Below are 16,676 nucleotides of genomic sequence, written 5' to 3' on the forward strand. Positions count from 1 at the left end.
TTTTTTTCTTAACCCAGGGATACAGTTATATGAGATAACTGGAAGCTATAGTGACATACTATTATTACTGACCTGTAAAGGCCTCAAAAAGAGCTCTTATGAGACACTCATCTTAAGTTTTACAGATAACCTCACACAGCCGCACTTACTCACTCAACTCCTTAAACCCAAAAATGGAACTTACGTGTTCGGAAGCGGTGGTGTGGGCGTGTGGCTGGGCCCTTTCCTGGGCGACCGTGATTCCAGCGTGATGTGGGCTTGACAGGGGCTGCCGGCTGGGAGGTGGTCGGCTGCACCTTGGCAGTGGTCTTAACAGTAGGTGTAGTAGTGGTGGATGCTGTTGTGGTAATAGTAGCAGATGTCTGTCCTGGCTTTGAGTTGGCTGCTCCATTACGTCCATTACTGGCACTGCTTCCTTTTCTGACAGTGCTGCGAGGAGTGACCTCTTTACCACTGGGCGGTGGGGTGAGTCGAGTGGCCCGAGTGGTGGAAGTGGTAACCACGGTGCCACTAATCCGGGTGCCAACACGGTTATGAAGGTGTGGGGCGCGATTGCCCTCTCCATTAGCAGTGCTGCCATTGGCTGAGTGGTTTGCTGGTGGTCCAGATCGAGTTCTTGGCGCTGGGGCGGTACCATCCGCAGCTAGCGGTGTGGTAGTCGACACCATTGCCGTGGTAGAGGCAGCTGAAGTAGTGGTGGCGGTGGAAATGTCAGGCCCCTTGGGCATGGCACTAGGTTTGGAGAGAAATATAGGGTCCTGTCCAATGCTACCTTTCGGATCCACCAAATCAGTAGGGACATAGTCTTGGACAGATCCTACCACAATCCATTTAAGCAGCATGAGACTGAGTCCCAGTCCCACAAAGCCCATTACCAAGGGCACGGCACAAAGCCATGTCTGCTGGCGAGGCCAGACAGCACAGGGGCCACACCTGAGAGGGCCCTGGGCTCTTGGAGATGCCTGTTCTGCCCCTGGCTCCTCAAGCGTCATGGCCGCCAGAGTGCTTGCACCTGAACGCTCACTCATCCTGCTGGAGCTTGTCGTCTCTTGGGGTGTTCAGGAGGTCAAACAGGTGGCCAGATAATAGAAATGCATATACGAGGAAGGGGATGTGGTGCAGAGTAAATGCCGGGCATCTTAAGTAGCCTATATATCTACATGCACAAACCTACATGCACAAACCTAAAACACTAATACACACGCACTCCAGCAGTAAGTAGACACAATCACTCACAGTCACGTAGCCTACTACTAATTAAAAGCTGGCACAGCACTCAAATGCATACATAAGCAATATAACCTACACTCACTTTGGCGGACAGCAAACCAAGTGCGCACACACACACACACGGGCGCGCGCGCGCAAACACACAAATATGCACAGGAAAACACACACTTCCAAACGAGCACACACAGGTTATGGACAGGTGAGAGAGCGAAGCGAGGGGGCGCCTCACGGTAGTTCAGAGCTAACGAAGCGATGATAAATCCCAGGATGCTTCACTCCCTTGTTAAAAAAAAGCCGAAGTAAAAAAAAAATAATTAAAAAAAGACGGAGAAGGATATCGATCCGCTTCAGACCGGAGCTGTAAATCCATGTGCGTGTGTGCGTGCGTAGATCAACAACCCAGGCTACGGCAGCACCCTTCTCCACTCTCAATTGGTTTGATTATCGGCCGCATATGGTCCTTAAAATACAAATCACCGACTGTTCCTTTATTTGAGTTCACTTGACCTTCCATACATACATTAGAGAGCTTCCTCTTTCTCTTGCAGGTGTCTTTGTCGGTTACTTTAAGTTTTCCCTCAAATAGCCCCTCAGTTCTCCATGCCCGGCCACCCTTTTTTTAGTCGCGCCAGCTGCCGGTAATCCAGGAGGGGAGAGAGACTGTGAAAGCCACCGAAACTCAAACGAGGGAGGGTAGATGGGATCTGATGTGATCTGCCAGTGAGATGGGGCGGTGTTGGTAATCGTGGTGTCCGGGGTAAGCGGGCTAAATCCAACTGATCCGGGTCCAATCCCGACGCCGACCACCCAACTCTTGATTTTCCCGGAGTGACAGCCGTGCGTCTCCAGAGCTGTCTGTCTGCAGTCGTCCACTGTGATGATAGATCCCGATGTTGGTGGCGCGGAAAAAAAAAAGAAGCCTCTATGATTCGTTTACCTTCGCTGCATTCCCACAGTGGTGCAAGCAGCAGAAAGGGAGATGGAGAGAAGAGGGAGGGAGGGAGGGGGCTGCTGCTCTGAAAAAAATGATGCGGCGGCTGTTCTTGGAGGCTGCAGACTAGGGAGAGACGGAAAGGGAGAGAGAGGATGGAGAGAGAGAGAGAGAGACAGAGAGAGAGGGGTGGGGGTGTGGAGGGGGGCTTGCTCAATCCGCGGTGAGTGATGTGGGTTTCACAGCTCCTAACCCATCCGGCGCTCTCCTCCAGTCCACCGCCGTCCTCAATACTCCAAAGTGACGACTAGTGACTGCTCCATCTCCCCCCCTCCCCGGACTCCACGGTTGTAGGTGTGCGTTGACTCCTTCATGAGCAAAAAAAAAAAAAAGAAAAGAAAAGAAAGAAAGAATCTGGTGGATAGAAATAGTTAAGTAGTGTGAAAGCTAGAGAGAGAGAGAGAGCATAGATGCGTGTTGGCTAAGCTCTGCAGCAGATGCAGATAGGAGGCAGAGGGAGGAGGCGGCAGCAACAGCAGCGCACGCCACACACACACACACACACACACGGCGTGGGGAAAAGAGGCGATGCCATAGACACACCCCAGGGAGCGGTGAGGGAGGGAGGAGAGGAGGAGGAGGAGGAGGAGGAGGAGGGAGGCGCCACCCCGATGTCTTCCACCAGCGGCACACAAGAGCAAACAAACCAAACACCTGGCTCGTAATTTATGGTCGGGTTAGAGCACTACTTCAACTTGATACCTCCATGGGCAGTAGATGAATCCTTTGTTTTACAGATCACAAGGGACTGTTGTGCTTTAGGCTCACAGCCAACGTGGAAAACACACACTCAAGGGACATTATAGTCAAGCCAGATTTGGCATTTTGGGTTGCACTGATAAAAACAAACAAAAAAAACGAATGCACTCGTGCTGTGACAAAAGACATACAACACAGCACAAGCTGAATTCAAGTTAAAACCATCGCAGTTAAGTTTAGCTGTTCAATTGTTCACAAATAAGATCTGAAGTGTGCAAAAGGTGATACAATTCATTATCTTCACCCACTCTGTCATCACTCAAAACACCTAAATACTGTTGCAATATCCAAGTGTGGCTCACAGTTTTTCCTTCATTAAGTTCTGTTGTTGTAAATCACATTAGTTAAAATAAATAGCTGTTTTTGCGGCTGTTAAAGGGCTAATAAGATATTTAGATATCTGTGATAGATAGATCTGATAAGCATCTCCAATTTTCTCAGAGGGGCTCTGAATGCAGCTTCTTTTGCTGTGTGCAGAAGAAGGATGAAAAATACAGAGCTAGTCTTTGGTTTCTTATTCACTGTTGCTTCAGGTTAAGTAGGGTTATGGCATTACAGTACTTAAGGCTGCCATGATTGATTTTTTTTCAAATAATGTAGCTCGAGTAATTGACAAGTAAAAGAAAATCATTGATCAATGAATATGTGGGTGTAATGGCAATACTTGAAAATTGGTGTATTTGTATCTCTGTGTGTGGATGAGAAGAAAGCGGTGGAGAGTGAGAAAGAAAGAGGGAAGTGAGAGAGGAGCGAGTAAAATTAAGAAAATGTCTGCTACTTTTTTTTCCATGTGACTTACATAAGCCTCTGAAAAATACAGTTCAAGATCAAAACCTTCCAATCATTCCTGCAAAATCTCCAAATATCATTTATTCCTGTCTAAACGGCTTGTGGCTCATGGCAAGAAATTAGATCCATTTTAAACTCTTCACATTCCCCGAATGACTCCAAAATGATGCCATTTAGAATGCATTGTTTTCACAATAACAATTTGCATTACCCTGAGGTTGGTTTCTCTATTGATTTTCATAAATAAAAGAAAAATGACTGACACAACCATGGCATTGTGACATCTGCATGCTTATTCATATTTCTGTATAGATCACATCTTTCATTAGCAGCTTGCTAATGTGAATGATGAGTTTGACTGCATTGTTTACTGTTTCAGGACTAGAGGTAATGTCCCACTCTGAAGACGCCTTTGAACTTGACAGGCTGTCGACAGTCATTCCTCACAGGAATTCACTGTGCTCTTTTTACCCCTCAGAAACATTTGATGATTTGCAAGAAAAAGAAATCTGAGGACTTCCAGCAGATAATTTATTCAAGTCATTGAAATACTATTTCAATTGTGTAACACTTTGTTTTCTGAATAATTATTAGTTTTTATGTTATTTGCTCTGGAATATAATATGCACCAAATAACATACTTACAGCCAGTAAGGGAAAACATTACATTTTTGTTATATGTTTCCGTGTAAGTATAACTGAAATGAACCCCTAAAGTAGATATTAAAAATAAAAAAAAAAATTCTTTGGGTTTCACAAGTGGTTGATGAGATGGGTCAGGATTATGGTGTCCAGAATACCCTGTATTCCTGAGTGGGGAGTAGTGGCGTCGCTTGAGGTCTGTAGGGAGCCATTAAGGTCAGTGCCCTTGAAGAATGTCCATTGGTGTCAGTTAAAGTTCATCTTGTTGTTATCTTACTTCTCCTGGTCCAGGGGGGTTGTCACCAGGAGGAGATATCATTTCATCTCATCAGCTCCACTGGGTGTCTCTGGGTCCAGTGATATTTATGGCTTTGATATTGTTGAGCAGCTGTGGGAGTGTCCATTGTGTCTATATGTCCAGGAGGCCTCACACAGCCTGCTTTCCACCCAAAGACTGTCAGCTAGACAAGAGTGCCTCCAAATCATGAAGAAGTGCACTGAGTCCTCAGTGTGTGATGGGTGACTTCTTGCCCTATGCACCCTTGCTCTGATGCCATATCATCCTATATCAAGTTAAGAAAATTTTCTTTGAATGGCACCAAATCGCAAAAGAAGGTTTCTCAGGATGCTTTTTATATAGTGCAGGTCTAAACCACACTTGTTTATTTACAAAGACCCAACATTTCCCCATGAGCAAGCACTCAGCAATAGTGGCAAGAAAACTGCCTTCTAACAGGCAGAAACCTCAGAGAAGGACTGAATGCGTGGCCATCTGCCTTTGACCAACTGACAGAGAGAGAGCAGGGCAGCGTTTGTGGACATAAACTATGGCCACATACATTACTGTGCTGATTATTCCCCCTGCATAATATTAAAGATGAATGTCTTCTCCCAGCACACGTGCATGCATTTGAGCATCTCCAAGGAGCCACTATTTACAAAAGCTGATCAGCACAACTCCCCTGGATCTGTAACCTTGTGCTCATTCAAGGAGGGACTCGTCACCCCTGCTGACACTCTGCATACTTGGTTCTTTTCTCTGGCATGGCAAAGGCCAAGGTTTGTCCTTGTGTTCTTGGACATCATCCGAGCATACATCAACAACAAACACGAGTGTTTTCAGTGTCAGCCCAGTGCTCAAAAACCTGTGGGACATCAGCTATTTCTCAAGCAAGAGCGATTGAATGAATTTCATACTGCCGTATCCTCTTCACATGATACATCCATGGCTTGCTGAATTTGTGTGGAACCAGTAAAGGTAAATGCATTCTTGGAATGGCCCCAATCCAACTCTGTAAAATAGGATTAGTTCTTAATGGGGTTTGCCAGTTTCTACCAGTGGTTCAATGGAAAGCTTAGTACCATTAATACACTTACTGAACTCTAGAAGCATACCAGGGACCCACAGAGCACAAATACTTTTCCTCTGGTTAGGGGAACGATCAGACGGTTCCCTTTTTGTTGCAGACTTCCATTTCTTCCACCAGTCATGTAAAGTTCCAGAGTTTTCAATTTTCCCTGTCAAGCTCTTGTCCTCTTGTCTACTGATGATTCAGCAGTCCTAATGACCCACTGTTGGATGGAGCTTTGCAGGATGTCATCTCTTTATTGACCCTCAGTTCATCACTAATTTCTGGGCCGTCTTTACTTTGCAAGTCACTGCATTTTCCCCTTGGTCTTCTACTCGCAGTTAAATGATCACGCCGAGAAGCGTAATCAGGAGAAACCATGTTGCACTGCCTGGGTGCATCCAATCTATCCACTTCAAAATCCCAGCTCTTGTGGGATCAATGCACTTGCAAATACCCTGCAGGTCTTGTTCACAAGGAAGTCTCCATTTGAATGTCAGATGGGTTACCTGTCAGAGCAGAACTGAAATGAGCGGGTGCCAGCTGCAGAGTAGAGCAGAGGATCTTGTTAGGAAATATGTCTGCTTCTGAAGTTGCAATTGTGAATGTCGGTTCCACACATTCTTGACAGACTAACCTCTGGCCCTGAGACTGGGACCTCATTATAATGCACTTAATTTGTGTTTAAATAAACTGAATCGGTCATATCATAAACAAAAAGTATAACCCCTTATCCTATAATTCAAAATAAATTGAAGTATACAGCAGAAGATGTACTGAATGAAAAAAAAAAAATCTGATATCAGCTTCATCATCTGATATCACCTCATCACGCATCTACATAAACAGGAACCATTTTTTTTTTCACAGGTTAGAGTAAATTGCAAACACACTGCTCAAAAATTAAAACAAAAATCTTTTCTTCTGGTCCTTTTTTTGCGACTTGGATACTGAGTGAGTTTGCACTTGTAGGTATTACCTCCAGGAAATAGCCAAATGCTCATATTCTAAAGTTCAACACAACAAAAAACTTGCGCTTCCTCCTACTTAGCATATATGTTACCAAACTACCTGGCAGCGACGTGGAAGCAAAGTTCAGCATGCTTTAAATAGCACAGCTGGTGACTGACTGACTGACATGTTTTCCCCTTGGGGCTTAATGTAACAGTAAGTGCTCACTGCTGAGACTGTTCAGTATTAAAAACCCAGTACTTCAACTGGCTGCTGCTGATACCAGTTCTTGTACACATGCTGACCTGCAGCACTCTGTTGACAGAGTCCCGCAGAAGTAGCACCAACTACCATGTCAGAATAAGAGATCCAGATGTATTTATACCAAGGTGATGCTCAAATCACTTAATACTAACTTGCAGATGTGTAATATGCTGTTAATTTATGAATAGCAGCTCTGTCCAACCTTTCCATCATGCTATCAGTTCTTCAGTGTTGACAATAAATGTGGTCATGGTTGAAACATTGGCTGGCTGTATGAATTGCATTTCCATCCGCCTGGTTTTTATTTATAATTTGAACATAAAAGTGGAAACCCATGAAATTATGGGGGAAAAAAGAGGTGTACGACATATCACAGAAAAAGTTTTTATGCTTGGCTGGGGATAGAAACAAAAGTTATCAGTGAAAGCAAAATGAAATGAGGCACTGAAGTATGAATGAAACATGGAGCACATAACATAATTGTCCGCTGAAACTTTTGCTCCACTGAAGAAAAAAATGGCAGCAGATATATAAAATGCAATGTCTGGTTACATTTTCAAAACAAAGCTTGCTGAGAAACATTTAGCTCACCAAGACTGGGTTGCCTTTTTGTTTTTTTTTTTGTTTGTTTGTTTTGTTTTTTGCACAGCAGATATTAGACAGAATAGAATATAATTTAATTCTTAAACCTGAATCTGAATCTAAATCTGACTATTGTCATTTCCATCTGCTCATTTCACGGTGCAAGACTAACAGGAAATCTGTATCTGCTGAGCCACTCAACAGGTGTTCTACCTATTGTAACTGGTAGGAGATGAGCCATTTAGCCATTTAGTTTTCTATGGCCTTATTTTGAAGATATTCGGTGAACTATCAGATAAACAAATAGAATTAAAACATAACCTCTTAGACAAACAATGACTGTCAAAATGACTCGCACTCTGTTCGACAACAGGAGGAGAGAAAGGGGAGGCAGGTGTTGCAGCGAAGTTCTTTCAAGGCTCATGAGAGGTTAGAAAAGATAAGGAAAGTAACATCTATCACTGAATTCATGCCATTTCCAAATTTTCAGCAAGTATCAAATGACTAAACAAGTCATTCCTAATGAACATCTCCATAAGATGATACATACCCTCAAGTACTATTTTTCTTCATCACCCTAATTATATTACATCTTAATGATGCATGAATGTTTTCATACAGTGATTAAAAACATCATCATGTAACAATATTATTGTTTATTGCATCAAAGTTCTTTGTAAGTGCACTTCTGAAAAGTTAGTCTGGAGCCATCTCACCACTGGGATGCAGCAGGCCGAAAATATTACAGATGTAGCAGCAATTAAATCATCAGTCTCCAACTAGAAACATCACAGAAATTAGCCATGTCTATTCCATATTGTTGAGGCAGCCAAGTCATAAGCTTACAAATGGGATCAGCTGTTCTCCTCTGTTATTGCCAAAAGCAGTGGAACTCCAACATGGCCGCCAGGGGGCGCAGTGCATCATTCTTTTACGAGGCTTCTTCTTCGCTCCTGAGGCAGGAGGGTGGTGGTGATTGAGGGGGGGTGTCATTTGGTTACCCCAGCTGGGCACAGTGTTGTGCATGCACTACAACCTGTGCTTTCAATTTTCCTGTGTCAACTGTGATATATTTTGCCCATACTGAAATTCAACTCTGTCTACAGAGCAGCTATCTCACTCTCGACAGACAGGATGGATCTTTATTCAAGCTGTGCATGTCCGTATTTCCAACTAGAGTGTGTTCTACAGAAATATAAGCACAAATAACACACTGGCAAGGGGTTCCTACGCTTTTTCTACTGAGCGTCTAGATCGCTGGTTCTAGTTCTGTTGCAAAGTCGTCAGAGTGTGTCAGTTACAGTAAAAAAAAAAAATGCTTATATACCACTGACAAATTACTTTTACATATCACAGTATGATCTTACAGTCCTACTGCTATACTCTCAATATGGTGACAAAAACAATTGCATCCTACAAGAACGCAGCACTGAGGACAGAGGAGTTATTGGCTGGGGCAAGACAGACTAAAGGCTAATGCAGAGGGTAGGCCTGGTGAAAATAAAAGATCAATCACTGAGAACACCAACAGGAAACCTAGGTGTAGCACTATCTCTGGATTGGTACCAGTCTCCTCCTAAAATTTCTCGCTGATGAGACACTTGTTGCCGGAACTGGCAGCAGCTTCCTGGTGACTCCTGGCACAAGTCCATCTGACATCTCCTGCCAGATGTTGAGAAAGGGCTGAGAGCTGGTCATTGCCATTGGCTCGTTAAAACATTTTAGCACCAGTTAGAAGACTCATGACCCCTTCATAGTGTTCCCACAGTCCTCCTCCGCCTCTCCCACCAGCTTCTGCTTAAAGACTGCAAAGAAGTTGTGTACCTCTGTGGCCACTCGGCGTGATCTTTTGAGGAAAAACAGAAAGACTGTTGTAGAAAAATGGACTTTGCATCATCATTATTTGTCCGGTGTAAAAGCCCTATTTGTTCAAATATTGATGTAGGTGATGCATAATTAATAGGAAAACAGTTGGTGTAAACTGTACAGCTTTCTGTAAGTGAGGGAGAACATTTTGTAATTATATTAGAATTTTTCTGAGAGTGCTCTGTCTGTACTTGGCACTAGTGCTAGGAATTATCCTTTTCAACACAGACTCTCTCTCCCCTGTACCTGCTCTTTCTGTGATTGCTCACCGAGTGTTGATAACCTCCTCTTACTCCTCAGCACTGAGAGTTTTCTTTGAGAAACACCTCAGGCTAGAGAGAGAACCGTGGCCATCTTGTGGCAAAGGTGGATTTTTGAATTTCAACCCCACTGCCTGCCTCCCAGAGTTAACTTCTCCTTCAGCTAGGATGAATAAATGACCTACTTGAACAACAGGTTGATGATGATGCCAGTGTTAAACATTACAAAATGTAGATGTAGCGTATCCTGACCTACATGCTGGAGCTCTTCCATGACATATTTCTGGTCTTTCTCATACTCATCAGCGAGAGCAAACAGGAGAGAATAAAAAGAATTTCTAAAAAGTGACAACAAAACGACTAGCATGATGTTCAGAAATAAAGTTGAGTTGTTTTAGCATTGGTAATGTTGATTCTCATTGTGCAGTTTACTCCACATATCCACAAACATAGCAAGGAAAGCATGTCATTAATATTTCATTAGAAAAGACAGACCACTAATGCGTTTTTCATATCGAATCTTGAGGGCAAAATGGTTCCTTTTACATCCCATTCAACAATTCACAGGTTTTTGCTGTTTCTCTAGTTCATGGCTGGGTATACTGAATAAACTGTCTTCGGCCAGACCTTAAATTAAAAAAAAAAAAAAAATAGATTAAACAATAGCGACCAGCCTCCCATGAATCTTTAAAGCCAGTTTAAGTACAGATACACGTGTTTGTCTCACATCTGTGATGTTCATCATGGTGTCCTTCACACATCATTTGTTTTCCTTCACGCCTTAAACAGCCAATACATTGACTCCCTTTTCTTGATTAGCTACCAGTTTCCCACCAACAAACACTAAGCTGAACTCCAATGACTTATTGATGGGTGCTATATTTACCACCATTTTGTGTCTTACTCAAAGGGTGGGCCTCTCTCCGGGGAGCGTAATCATTGGATGGTAAATCACTGTTAAACTGGGAAACAACTATATTTCCTAGAGGTGGTATTAGCCTTTGTGCTGTGCTGTTTACACACTCCCTTTATCTTACCCAATGGTTAGTGGAAAGACCAATCCAACACAATGTTTCACTTTGATACCAAGGAGGCTTTAAATCAAATGTTTCCAAATCTCCTGTCACAGTTACACAGAAATACCAGTGCTAAAGAGTGAGTGTTTGTGTGGTCTCTCTTTCTTGGAATAGGAATCAAATATTTAATCTGCTATCTATTTATATATATTGCAGATGACCATTGAGAAGTCTGGTTCACTGTTGAGAGGACAGCATTAAAAGACTAAGTACCATTAACTCAAGATGCTGGACAGCACCATACAAATATGCTCACAGTGTCTTCCTTTTTCCTATGAGAACAATTTGGGAAACACTACCCTTTATGTTTTATTCAAACTCTTGCTTAATAATGTATGATATATTGCATGATTAGTGTGTGTGTGTGCGTGCGTGTGTCTATATGCATGCCATGGATTTTTTTTTAATTGGCAAGAGGAAGTATCCCCCTGACCAGTGTTGCATCATGGGGACCTAATGAGAAAAACACATGGGATGGAGAGTAAAAACAGAGGGGTGCTGCATATAACTGGATGGAATGTCATCAGAGAATTTAAAAAAAGCTGAATATTAACATGAAGGGGAAAAAAAACATGATCTAATTGAGTACCTACTGAAATCTCTGCCGTGTTTGAGCCTCAGAAATGCTTTGGGAAAAATGTAGTGTGGATGCTAAGCTACTGAAAAGCAATATTGATTCAGAAAGGTAGCTAAACTAGAAGCTTCTGCTCAACACAGAGTATCGAACACTGAGCCTCTTGAGGCATATTTATGATACTGAGCTACGTAAATAAACCTGACCTGACTGTACTGATTCAAATTGATGCTTCACACATACGGTCTCCAACCCGGGTCACAGCGTGTCTCGATGACGTACACTGGGGTGAAGTAGCAGCGAGGCACACTGTGATAATAACCAGGACAGATACGGAACCCACACGCAGACAAGTGAAATTTAAGTCATTCTTTTTTTTCATTTACAATTTTTCTCAACATGTTTGTCTGATCAATTTTGCTTTCTTCCAAGTGTATTGGCACTTAATAAAATCTATGAACATAACCTGGTCTGTCAGATATTGAGATTTGTGTGTGTGTGTGTGTGTGTGTGTGTGTTGCCTGGCCTTGAAAAATAAAGTTTAGAAGTAATTTCAGCTGCTAGCTTTTTTTTTCTAATGCTCTCAACAGTATTTCAGAGTCTTTCATAGGAAAAACAAGCTCCACAGACTAATTCACCTAAAACAGTAAGCTATTTAACAACTTGGCATCACTGCAGAGCCAAATGAATGTCCAGCTCCACCTCACTTGACCTAATGGTTAGGTTATGGCTATGGTTATGACTGTGGTTATGGTTATGCTTATGGTTATGGTTAGGGGGTTGGGCAGGACCTAGGGCGGCCTCCCTCATCAAGACACAATGTAATTTCCTACAGAAAAGACACAGCCTTCCTTTAGCCTCATTGCACAAAAGCAGAAACATAATCAGTGCGAAGTACAAAATGACTGGGCTTAGAAAAAATGTTATCCAAAGAAACTACATGATAACAGCACAGATGGAAGGGAAATTGGCACAGTGGTAATGGCATTTTCGCCTGTCAAACTGTCACATAAAACATCACCTACCTACCGCCTATCTTTTTCTGATCGGTGGGATGACATGCAGCAAGCTAATTGTATCTGTATCTGAAAAGTCTGGAACAGCAGGGAAACAGCAGGGCGAACAAAAATTCAAAAAGGTACTTGTCATCAAGTGTGATTTGAACATTTCAGTAACTCCATTCAAAGACCAGAAACCCTCAGATCAGTCAGCCATCGTGATGTGTGTGGTGAAACAAAAGCTGCACCAACAAGAAAAAAAAAATCATGCCGTATTACTCATCTTGTGACGATAGATCCTCCAGACTCTCTGTCGTGTATAGCATCAAGGTAACTCCCACTGCAGACTTTCTTTGCCCACACATTTTCAATGAGGATCTTTTTTTTTTTCCCAAATAATGATCAAACAACTTCAGGCAGCATCTTCTCACACAGACAGGAATTCAAAGTTGTCATGTCAGGTAGACCTTCTTTTGGTAAGTCGTGATAGCAATTCCACACACTCTGAGGTTTGCCTTGATGTTTACTTTCGGTCAGTGTAAGAGGCTTTCCTCCTCACTGTAATCTTGTCAGTTTCGCCTCCGGTGGTAACAACAAGCAGAAACTCAGCAGAGGGCTTATCGGTGCATGATCTATGACATGGGAGTTATTTCATCTCAAATTATCATGCAGGTGAACTGTGGATTATAGTGTTCAGTTTGAGAGTTAAGAAATCAGTTTTGTGGGAACACATGCTGTACAGAGGTCCTTCAAGGTAACCCCTCTGTGTTGGCCTGTGTTTGTATTCGCAACAGTTTGTGGTGGAATAACATTCCTTTTTCCACTTCAGGGAACACAGGGGCCTTTTGATAGATGGCGCGTGTGTGTCGGCCAAAAGAAAGGGCAAGCACGTGCACACACACTCATTTCCACACACACACAAACACATATATAAAGAGCAGCAGACAGAGACAGGAGCTTTTAGCGACTGAGGCACTCTGCTTTTCCAGGAATACGTGGATGAAAACAGCACTTCAGTGTTAACCTTGAAGCATTGAGCAGTGCTGCCTTTGGAGTACGAGAGAACCCAGAAGGGCCACAAAACAAATTATTGGACATGCAGGCTGCAAGTAAAATTACCTCCCCTTCTGCCTCTTTATTTCCACGAGTAATCGTTCATAGTTTATGTTGACTGAATATTAAAGAGGATGGTGAAAGAGGATAGAAAAAGGCGCACATTCATCACTCCATCCTTTAGTCAGAATGCATTTTCCTTTCTCTGTGGGCAGCTGCCTTTATGAATGACATCCAAGTGAGCAGATTCTCACTTATCTTTCTGCAGGAACGTCAGCTTAACGCAGTATACATGCAGCGCACAGGGTGTCTTGCCATCAAAACCATAATCTTTCAGGGAGTATGTTTTCCGCCATCACGATTGTCAGTGGAAAAGCACACTGACGTTTTCCATTCCGATGGTGAAGTTTTTCTCTGTTACTTTCAATCTAATTTTCTGGATTACAACGTTAGGGGGAATATAAAGACACTCGCAGTTTACTGATAGATTTGAAAAAGTATATTTTTACGAGAATGCACTGTGATGTCCCAAACTATAAAATTCCATCTAACATCAGTTTGGTTTTTATTAAAGAGATAAGAACAAGAGGTGGTCTTGGGTTAAAATATGACCAGCAGAGCAAGTAAGAAACATTGAAAAGTCAGCTGGTGCCCAAAACACAGGCAGGAAATGAGATATTTGGCTAATTATGCATAATGTGATTAAAATTAAGCAGGCGCTGATATTTATGTCAGGCTAAGTCATGAATCTGTTAGACTGAATTTAATAGCAATACCTCAGGTTAAGTAATTCAAACATATAATGTATGATGTGTGGGAAAAAAAGACAAGAAAATATCCTACCGCTGAAAGTAATCATAGCTCTAAAATGACTTACAGATGCCTCTACTTTTTGGCTTACCAAATTTCCTCTTAGGGACAATAAAGTTTACTTTAGTGTAGGACATGTCCACTGAAATTCCTGTCATGTTTTCTAATCTCTTCATTCTTACCTCAGATTTGTTATGTTACAGTTTAGGATTGGTTTCATTTTCTTTTCAACCTGTAGCATCAGATAGAAGCACAAAACCTTAAAATCCAGGTTTATCATATTTTCTCAAAACTTAACCTATCAAAAAAAAAAAGAGAGAGAGAGAAAAATCAGACTTATCTTGTAAGTCTCAAACATCTCCTTGGCAGGAGTTGTCATTCTTGGGCAGGTAGTTGACCTGGGGTTGCCCCTCTCTCCTCCGCTCCTCAAGCATCCCTGAGGTATCTCTTGTCTGTAATTCACATTCTTATCTCTTCAGCACATACAGTGAGGTAGACCGCACAGACACAGGTCGCAGGACCAATCGCATCCACACATCTGAGTGAATTATTCAAATTGCCAAGAGCAAGAGGTGCACACAACCTTTTCCTGTTACGTGAGCAGAATGACTGGTAAGGCAGCACTCATTGCAGATCAGACACTCATTTAGATTTGACAAAAATGTAATTTGTTCTCATATCTGATTTTATTGTAATGGCTGTAATGGTGACTTGGTAATGACCTGGTGTCCATCTTGCACCCGTGCTCAGCTTCAGTTAATAAAATCACAAAGACCAGCGGATCACGTGGCCTAAATGGATTACATAGATCATTTTCATTCCCATGATTGTAATGAAGCGCATGTACCTGTGGAGGTGTTGACACGAGAGAGGAGAAAAAGACGGTAAGGCTGTCTGAACATCATAAATACCAGAGCTAAAGGTAACAGGGTGGAAATCAATTACATGGTTGACTCATCTAATTGATATCCACTTTAGCATAAAGATATAGATAGCACACTGAGTAATATTAAAAAGGAACTTTCCCTTTGAAAAAGAATTCTTTTTGCACAGCACCCAACTTATTTAAAACAAGTACAGAAAATGCTACTTTTAAGCATATGTTAAGTAGATTTGTAAGCATCAAGCCTTCGTTCCCCCTCAAATGATATCAGTTGTCAGACCTGACAGAAAGACAGCCATAAGCACTTTTCCTTAACAGCTGTGAAGCTAAAAAAGTTGTCTTCAGGACTCTACTTACTGTAGCTAAGTGGGTAATAACCCAGCATGTGTAACTGCAAAGAGTATGAACCATGAGATTTATTAACAGATGCTAATGTGACTTTTTCAACAAAGTATTGATGAGTTTCAGACTCAGTGCTAAAAAAAAACCCCCACCATGCTTAACTTTTTGTTTGGTAGTTTTTGAGACAATGGATTTGAAATTTCCCACGTAAGTACAAAGGAATGTGTCAGTGTGAGCTAATAATAATGATAACTCCTTATTTGTTTAGTTTGGGTTTTTTTTTCACTTACAGTTGACTGGTTAAAAATAAGAACCCTGTGAAAGGGTCTTAAAATGAGAGAGTGAAGTGGCCACAGTATTACAGAACATCATCAAACATAGAAATGAAAAGCTGTTTGTTCTAGCACAACTTTTGAATAGCTTGGATGTTTACAATAGAAAAACAAATCCGTACAAGCAAAACAGTGGTTCAAACCAAATAAAGAGAGGGATAGAACTAATGTAGAAGCATTGTGGCTTCCACACAGTGGATGTGCCAGTCAACACCAGGTAGAACTTATGGAACAAGTATCCCAAGTACTGCTGAGTTAGTTATCTGAACAGTCAGTTGGAGGATGCAACTCTTACAAGAGCTGAGAGTTTCACAAAAACACAAAAGGAATTTGATCCACTAATATTAAAACTTGCATAACACAGGCTAATTACAGAATTTATCATTGACACACATGATGCATGTCAAAGGATCTGTAACCCGTAGAAGGCAGGAAGAATATTTTCCATTGAGCCTTTGTTATCAGATGCATCAAGTTTATCAATTAAATGTCTGTGTGCTGTGTTCAGTTGAATAAAGCTTGAAACTTATTTGCAAATCACTGAAATCCAACTTTGATGTATTTGATAAATGGTAAATTAATTTTATTCCAACAAGTGTGTCTGTGTGCACACACATGCTTCATGCTATCAGTGCATCAGTCAGTGCATCACTTGGGCCACCCCAGTCAAAAAAAGGTCTGGACACGCCCCTGCTTAATCTGCACATACATATTCCACCTCCACCTCGTTACCTGGTAAACTTCAATAACTTCCTAATTACTGTTTAATGGAACTACATAAGGAAAAACTACAACCTTAATATGCTTTGCTCAGGGTGGGCCCTGGTACCACAAGAATATGTAACATAGAATATCTTTTAAACTGAGGTCTTGCTCATATTTAATTTACTAGTAGTTTGAGTTGGGTTACTGAGCGTCAAACTGC

The 16,676-nt window shown here is 41.9% G+C and overlaps 1 protein-coding gene across 2 annotated transcripts in view; it reads right to left on the reverse strand.

The window, feature by feature from the left end:
• nrg3b (neuregulin 3b) overlaps positions 1–2,710 on the reverse strand; it is a 170,523-nt gene extending 167,813 nt beyond the window's left edge. Inside the window, exon 1 of one of the 2 annotated variants that reach the window (XM_046377092.1) lies at positions 185–2,710. In XM_046377092.1, the coding sequence (XP_046233048.1) occupies positions 185–1,028 (844 nt within the window). In that variant the 5' untranslated portion in view covers positions 1,029–2,710. The remainder of the gene's footprint in view (positions 1–184) is intronic. The other variant, XM_046377093.1, reaches the window with a different exon arrangement.
• Between the last annotated feature and the right edge of the window lie 13,966 nt (positions 2,711–16,676).

This window comes from Scatophagus argus, chromosome 21, assembly GCF_020382885.2.
Source record: "Scatophagus argus isolate fScaArg1 chromosome 21, fScaArg1.pri, whole genome shotgun sequence".
Lineage (NCBI taxonomy): Eukaryota > Metazoa > Chordata > Actinopteri > Scatophagidae > Scatophagus > Scatophagus argus.